At 33.7% G+C, this 8,289-nt stretch overlaps 1 protein-coding gene across 1 annotated transcript; it reads right to left on the reverse strand.

Moving 5' to 3' along the window:
* Nucleotides 1-1,511: 1,511 nt before the first annotated feature.
* Nucleotides 1,512-7,954, reverse strand: LOC107494771 (actin-related protein 2). Its single transcript, XM_016115806.3, has 6 exons — nucleotides 7,738-7,954; nucleotides 7,511-7,594; nucleotides 4,847-4,905; nucleotides 3,295-3,361; nucleotides 2,162-2,245; nucleotides 1,512-2,032 (listed from the first exon to the last, which is right to left on the reverse strand). The coding sequence occupies exons 2-6, from the start codon at nucleotides 7,565-7,567 to the stop codon at nucleotides 1,955-1,957; spliced, it is 345 nt and encodes a 114-aa protein (XP_015971292.1). The 5' UTR covers nucleotides 7,568-7,594; nucleotides 7,738-7,954; the 3' UTR covers nucleotides 1,512-1,954.
* Nucleotides 7,955-8,289: the final 335 nt, after the last annotated feature.

Here is an 8,289-nt window from a genome sequence, read left to right on the forward strand (position 1 = left end):
GTTCACGTGTAATTGAATTCATATCTCCATATGTAATCAGCATTATTAGCTCCTAATTTGAGCAGCAAAAAAGTAAAAACCATTTATTTCAAGAACCAAACAAGCAATAAAAAGTTAAAAACTTAATTTACTATATATTTACAAAATTCAATAACATCGAGTTAAAATTTTAAATTTAATCACATAATTATTTCACTCCTATCTATTTCTACAATATTTATTTAACAATTCTAATACTCCAAAGGCTGGGCTGGTTTAAATCTGGTATCTACAAAAGCATTAAACAACTTATGATACAACAAAAATGAAATGGTACATCCATCAGTCAACTATTTGTACAAAGGAGAGGAGATGCTATTTTCGAATTTCATGTACTTAAAACCTGTATTTGCTGCATGGCCACACACACTTCCATCATTCGATCTTGCTTGGTGTTTGTCCCCGAGCTTTAAACCAGAATTAAACCGAGTTAGAAAGAAACATCTTGAGAAATGAACGCAGTCCATGCAACCTGTTCCAACATAGAAGATATGAATTTCGATTTTATATTTATCCTAGTCTATATTTTATTGCCTCTTAGAAAAATTAAGCAAAAAGATCATCTCTTTGAAACCTTCTCAAGACATCATACTCTAATTTGATTTTAATATTGTAATAGATGTCTTTGTCTCTGAAAATAAACATTACTCAGAAAATGAGGTGTTGGACACATTACATCTTTTAATCCGTCCATGTAATAAAACGAAACAGTTATTTTACTGTTTCATTACATGAAACCGACGTGTCCGTTTTTGGCACATTTGCAGTTAGACGACATCGTTTTGTAAATTCACTTCGTTTATATTTGTTTTACTTTGCCTTTATCCTCTCGTTATTCTGTTTTTACTTATTAACCCTAAGAGAGAAGATGAAGTCAAAAAGTCTTGGTTCTGCAATAACAAAAGTCACGATTCTTTCTTCAACGTACTAGTAAAAAAAGAAGACGTCGTCAAGAGAATCGGTGTTAGCGGAGACATCCTCGACTCAAGTAAAAAATGTTGATGCTTTTGTCCATTAGTGTATCTCTTTGTCAGTTCCTTTCATGGTAATCTCATTGTTTGAAACAAATTGTTTAATCTTCTGCAAAGCATGGTGGTCTCATAGTTTTCAACTTATTTACATACATATTTTGCCACATTTAGAATTATTTATGCATTTGTTATTATTTTTGGGGCTTTCGTTTATTTATTTATGATTGCTGAAATTAATGATTAGTAGAAAGACTAGTATCACTTTATATCATAATCAAAAAAAGACAAACATGTTCCTAATTCTTTCGTTAACTGTTGTCCCAATTGATTCAAATGATAACTGTGTTTCAACTTAGCAGATGGAGGAATTTTCTATTCCTATGTTCAACCGTGGAAAAAATTGTGAGGAACAAATGAAGACGTTGACCATATATACCCATATAATATTGAGTGAATACCCAATACAAAGTAATTACACTAAAGAAGAAAATATACACAAAATACAACAACAATTTCCTTTGATGGATTATGTAACCGATTAAATTGCCAATTGCCGACATTCATAGATGTGTATTACAATCTCTCTCAACAAAGTATGAATGAAATTATATAGTTTTAAAAAATTTACAGACGACGTGTATTCCTTACTTTATTTAAACATCCTTTTATGCTAACAAAGTTACAAATCTTGTTGGAAAAGATAACAGGATGCATGGGTTTCTTCTTGTCTTACCTATTAAGAAACATGATTGCAAAATGCACTATAACAGCTAGGCCTCCAATATAGCATTGGAGAACCTATACAAGGCCAAAACCCAATCAAATGCAAATCTATTAGAGGAAGCAGTTTTAAGAGCTTTGAATATTTTTTACATCACATGGCCTCTTTTGTGCTTTTGCTTCTCAACAAGTGATCTCCCACATTCAGTGTGGTCTCGCAGACCTTAATGGCCTAACCTACTTAGACAAGCAACTCCTTCTTCTAGATAATGTTCCCTTTCGATCCAAAAATCATTGGAATCCTGTTTTTTAATCGCAAGTGTAGAGTTAATGAAGGTTGTTTGAAATTCAGAAAATTCCCAATGGCTTACACAAGCAAAAGAGCTAGAGAAGGTATAGACAGACAAAAGGAATGAGAGTTTGACACAAACCTTCATTATCCCTGCTAGTACAGCACCTCCAAGGTACACCATGTGCTTTCTACGCGGTGGATCCTCAATTCTTAATCGCAATTTCTGATAATCACCAGAAAAGGGAAGAATAATAAGTTTATGGAAACAGTGAGTTGGCTTAATATATGACTGCAGTTCGATAGTCTGTCCTTCCAAAGGATCAGGTCTACATAGAACTTAAAACACATTTTTTCCTGATACAAAGAACTCTAACAGAGACAACATACAAAAACTCGTAAATTTAAAATTTGATCTGATGTTGCTCCAATGTTATAGTATGTTTTTTCTTGCAACTCTAAATAGCAAATGCAAGTTGAACCAAATCTAACTACTAGTTCATATACCTAAAAGCACATAAATACTAAGATCTGATGCAGTTTTCTACATAAGAGTTGTTGTTAAAAGGTAACTTTCCCATTTACCGTGCACTTTCAAGTAGTAAGAGCCAGGTTTGTTGTTTCTGATATCAACAGTAAGGTTAGATTGGGAATTTCAGAGATAGTTTAAGAATGCCAACAAGGTATGGAGGATTGTCCACACTAACTTTGATGTCAGCTACTTGAAATGAGACAAATAGGTCCTAAACTAAAATATCAAAAGAAATATTTGCTTCTTTTCTTTCTTTTCTTTGTTCCCAGGACAAGATTTTTCACCTATTGATGAAGTAGCAACCAATTCACTTCTATATGCATTTCTCTTACTTTTTTGAAACAATGTATTCCTCTGATTCGACAATCACTAGAAGCTTTCATCATCCTTAAATGACATGATGAGAAACCAAAAGGGAAAGTGCTTAATAAAGCAAGGGACTGAATAAAAGATTCATATTTTAACTTTTCTTGCCACATAACATAGGGCAATTGATATTTTGATCCAATTAGGGTTCAAAGTAATGAAAAGGGAGTTCTCGTAATTTGAGGCAGGGTACATATTGACCAAATTTTATTCACAGCTCCAGCCTTTTCTCCAGTAGTTTTTTGAAACAAAAGCAATAACAATAAAACAACCAAACCTCTTCTCACACTAAATTACAGGTTGGAGAAAAATGGATCTTAAGGAATCAGCAGAGCAAACACATCTATAAGTGGAAAAATAAAAAAGTCGCAACTTACCTTCAATCCATCTTTGTTACCCTTCAGAACAACATCAAGATAACGATCAAGTATTTCCTTTTCCAATCTGAAAAGGTACAGAGACTTATCAACTTTAATCTTGAATTTCATTCAAAGCAAGCATGAAATTATTGAAATATACTTGATGCATACCATAAACAAGAAACAAGAACTTTAAAATGGTATATACTTAGATAAGTAACCTAGCTTGCAATAGCACTATCTTAACTGCACACAAAATGTTTTATGAAATCTACTAACAATAAAAGAAATCCCTAAATTATGTGTGAACCTTGGCACAACATTAACATTGCTGTTTGTGGCTTGAAGGAACAACCTATCCACTTGCAGGGTTAAAGTAGAATATATCTACCGTTTCCATACCCTACCATGTTGAACCCTTGTGTATTTGGAATGCCCCTTACTAAAGGAATCCTTAGTCATTAGTTTTTGTATAACCAATAGCTAAGTCAACTAGGATTGGAGAATTATAGAAGATAGATGATAAAGAAGAGGAAAGGCTAGGTTGAAATGAGACCCATCACCTACCAAAAAGGAGACAAGGGTTTGAGAGTACTGTAACCTTGAGAAATGATCCAAGGGCTAAAAGCATTAGCATCCCACCCATTCATGTCCGTACCATATTAACTTCTGATAACTAGATGCCAAAGAGATTGAGATTCTAATGGAATAGGGCATAGCCATTTTGCCACCAAAGTAATGCCTTTAGCACGACAACAAACTTCCCAAACCTCCTTCCTTTTTAGGACGAAAACAAACTTCCCAGTTCTCGAAGTGATCCTGCTTCGTATCCAAAAACACTACGCCAAAGAAAATCCTTCATAATCTTTTCAAAAGTGTTTGCCACTCCCACTGGAATACAGAACAACGATAAGTAAAGAGGAAACTTGAGTGGCAAGACTGAATGAGAGTGATTCAACCACCTAAAGAGAAATAGGCCCGTTTCCAAATTGCCAACCACTGAGAAACCTTCTTAACAGCAGCATCCGAAAAGGAGATAGATGTAGGATTGCCACCCAGCGAAGCATAACTAAGAATTCAAGAAGATACTTTCAAGTTTCAACCAATGAATTTGCACTTGGATTATAAGGTTCGGAACACTGGACAACGGTCAATCACACATCTGTTATGGCTGAATGCCAAGGATCCAACATAATAGGAAATTGAAGGGTTGCAAGAACCTAATAAAACATCAGAACATGCTATATGAATATGCATGCTTATCTCTACTATATCTACTTATGCTATTCTACTATATATAAAGAGGATTTCCCTTTTTGGTGTCTAGTTCTTTTTTCCCTAAAATACCCTTTTTCAGATATTAAAATATCATAAAATATTGTTGTAACTTATAAGACTTGAACCCAAGACTATTTATTATACATATTGAAGAAAGATAAGGTTAGACTAATAGGCACATTAGTGCCTATTAATTCACCAGTATATATACAATAATGGCAGCAATAAAACCTTCAGCAGTTCAAATATTAAGGACAATTTGAGCCAAAGTAAAGAAGAAAGAACAAACTACCGGCTTGGTAATCCAGGATACATGGTGCTCCCTCCACTTAAAACTATGTGTTGGTAAAGCTGCAAAACAAAAATTTACAATATTATAGACAATAAATTGTAGGGAATAGGTAAGGGCACAATTCTCTATATAAATTATAAGGAAAAATTGCAATGGTATAATTATCCAGTAAAAATAGTAAATGACAATGTAATTTAATTATAAACCATATGTCATCGGATGTTCCGAGGACATGAAAGAAACATAAGATATGTAAAACTTCAGGATTTACTTGATTGAGTGGTTAAAAATGGACAGCAGAGAAATTGAGGACAGAATGAAAATGATTCTCAACCAAAATAAGGCCCAATGTAAAATTGAGCTATATTTTCATTTCCACTTTCCATATCATTTTTTCCAAGAAAGGAAGTTTTCCTTCCAATCATGAAGCCAAAAGATTCAATGAAAGGCAAAGAACTGCTGTAATAATTTAAATGCTTCTTTAGTTATCATTGACAGAAAACAAGAGGAAGTCTTAAGAGTGGGACAATATCAATCACACAGCAACCCTTCCAAATTCAATTAGAAAACATAAACGAATCTTCAATAATATAATTCCCAAGATGACCACAGGAAAGGCAGAGGAGGAATGGGAAAGGGACAGGGAAAGGGAAAGGGAGGGGACAGGAGAGGGGAAGAGAGAGAATTGAAGGGTAAAAATGAGTTAAATATTTTGTGAATAAATTTAAGGGAGAAGACATAACAAACTCTTAAATCACTTTGTTTGATCTGACAAAAAACTTGCTTGAAAAGGCTTGAGACAATAATATCTAAGGCTGCATTTGTTTCTGAGAACAGGACAAGACACTGAGAACAAGACACACATGATAGAGACACAAAATTGTGTGTTCTTATATTCTGTTTGGTAATAAACTAGAACAAATTATGAAAATCTAATTTATTCTCATTTTTTTCATTCAAAAAATTTAAGAAAAATATAATAATAAAAAATATAATTATGAAAAATTAACAAGAATAATGAAAGAAAAAATGAAAAATAAGTTGTGTCCCTTGTTAGTGTCGCTGTGTCCTTCCTGTCAGGATAGACACAAAATACACTAATTTAGTGTCTCTGGACACAATGTCTCTGTCCATGTCTCATCTGTCAAACACGATTTTGTGTCCATGTATCCCTGTAAACAAACGCAGCCTAATAGTTCTCAAAATATTTGAAATCTAAGTCATCTTTGCCTAAGAAGATTTAAGGAGAAAAATATCCTGTAAACCCTTATTCAAACAATGAAACTTTCAACGTAATTGAGGAGTGGATGTAAGGCAAATTGTTGGTCAAACCAACACACATCTTTGTGCACTTCCCAAATCTATCTCTTTATATTTACCATTTCATTGTTGTCTATATACCTCAAAAATCGGTTTTAAAACTGACCTAAAGTCCTTGCGCACCTCAAAAACTACTCTCTCAATTATATCGTGTTTTTTTGAACTAACGTTTATCTTCTACTGCACACAAGTACAAGAAACTTGATAAGCCTTATGTCTGTTTTTCAGAAAAATTATATCTAAGCTCGATTCAACCTCCCTTCTCATGCACAACTAACCATTTTAATTGATACCAGAGTTGATCCTTTAAGGGGTTAAGCATCCAAACAGTTGCAAAGGAAAAGGTCTTACAAGTGGCTGAATCTTTAAGTTATAGTGAAGTACTCTCTCTCAATCGTCTTCCTTATTTTGATGGAGAAAACTACTGTTGCTTGAGAGACAAGATGAAACTCTTCATGCAACTCACTAGTTTGGATATGTGGGAGATTGTTGAACATGTCCACAGCACTACTAGGAAAATGGCAAAGTTGTCAAAACAGTCATCCCCAGAGATGGGGTAATTTGATAATCACAAGGCTAAAGTTTCAACTGCACTTAAAAAGCCAAGTATATTATGATATCTCAACACGTCTGAGTATGACAAGATAGTATCTTGTGATATAGCCAAAGAAATACGAACTAGATTGAAGATATTACATAAAAGCCCTGAAGAAGTGAAAGAAATCAAGATCAACATCTTGGTGCGTAGATATAAAGACTAATATAAAAGAGGGATATACCATTTCTGACATGTCTACCAGATTCATGAATATAGTCAACTCGTTTAAAATTCTAATAGTTCTTAAATCAATTGTGATCTGAATCATCTTAGCATGAGAAAACTTGAGGAAAAAATATCTTGTAAACACTTATTCAATAGTGGAGTTCCTAACTTGGTCGACGATTGAACGTAAAACAAATCTTTAGACGAACCAATAACCAATATACATATGTGTACTCCTTAAATTTGTTTTCAGAAAAAATTATATCTAAGTACGATTCAACCCCTTTCTCATGCACAATTAGCCATTTTAGTCCGTTCCACTAACCTATAGATGGGAGGAAACAAGAAATCACACACGAAGTGATTCTTCTAATAGCTGTCATTTGTTTTATCTCCGAAGTAGCTAACCATTCAACTCATTTTCGACATTGCCAATATTGTGTTTTGGCTTATAGAATCAAATTTCAAAAGATGGAAAATGTTGTCAGCTTTCAAGCCTAAAATGGTGATAAACGGAATCATTATCTATTTACTTAAGATAAGGATCCCAAATAGTATAAATTTCAAATGGAATATCATACCATCATCCGATTGTCAATATCCATTTCCTGAATGCATCTAAAGACCATGTCAGCCATTCCATCACCTTCAACATCTATAAGTTCCTGCTTAGCAAGGGAATCATTAGAAACTACAATGGCACAGGTACATCACAAAGACATGAAGGTCGTGTTCAAATTTTTTCTTTTTCTCGTTAAAAATTCATCTCATGAACCATAATCAATCTAACAAGATTTGATTTGTCTACCGGAGTGAAAAGAGCCTCAGGAGCCTGGAACCTTTCAGTACCCAGTTCCGTTGTCGCAGACGACGACGTTTCTGTTGTCCATTCTGCACTTCGTCTTCTTCTTCTCTTCAGTTACTGTTCAGTGCGCTCTTGCTTTCTTTCGCTATTTCTTTCAATTTCCGTTTGGGTTTCAATTGGTTTGTTAATTTGGCTTCTCTTCATCAACTGCAGATGACGTACAAAAGCGGCAAAATGAGGTCTACACCCTACAGACTACAGTCTACTTTCTTCTTAAGTTGCAGCGAGGGACAATTTGGTCTATGAACATTTTCCGGACAAGTTAGTGTGTGTTTGGATTTTAGTTTGCAAATGGAAGTTAGCATAAAAGTGATTTTGCAAAATTGATTTTGATGAAAAGTAAGTTTGGGTTGACGTGATTTTTGTTTGGCAATTTTTATATTAAAATTGATTGTAGTAAAATAAATGTTGTTTGGATTATACTAATCAAAATCACTTTTAGATGAAAAATTACTAAAAGAGACATCAATTTAAATAATTTTTTTATATATGCAA

This window comes from Arachis duranensis, chromosome 6 (assembly GCF_000817695.3).
Source record: "Arachis duranensis cultivar V14167 chromosome 6, aradu.V14167.gnm2.J7QH, whole genome shotgun sequence".
Lineage (NCBI taxonomy): Eukaryota > Viridiplantae > Streptophyta > Magnoliopsida > Fabales > Fabaceae > Arachis > Arachis duranensis.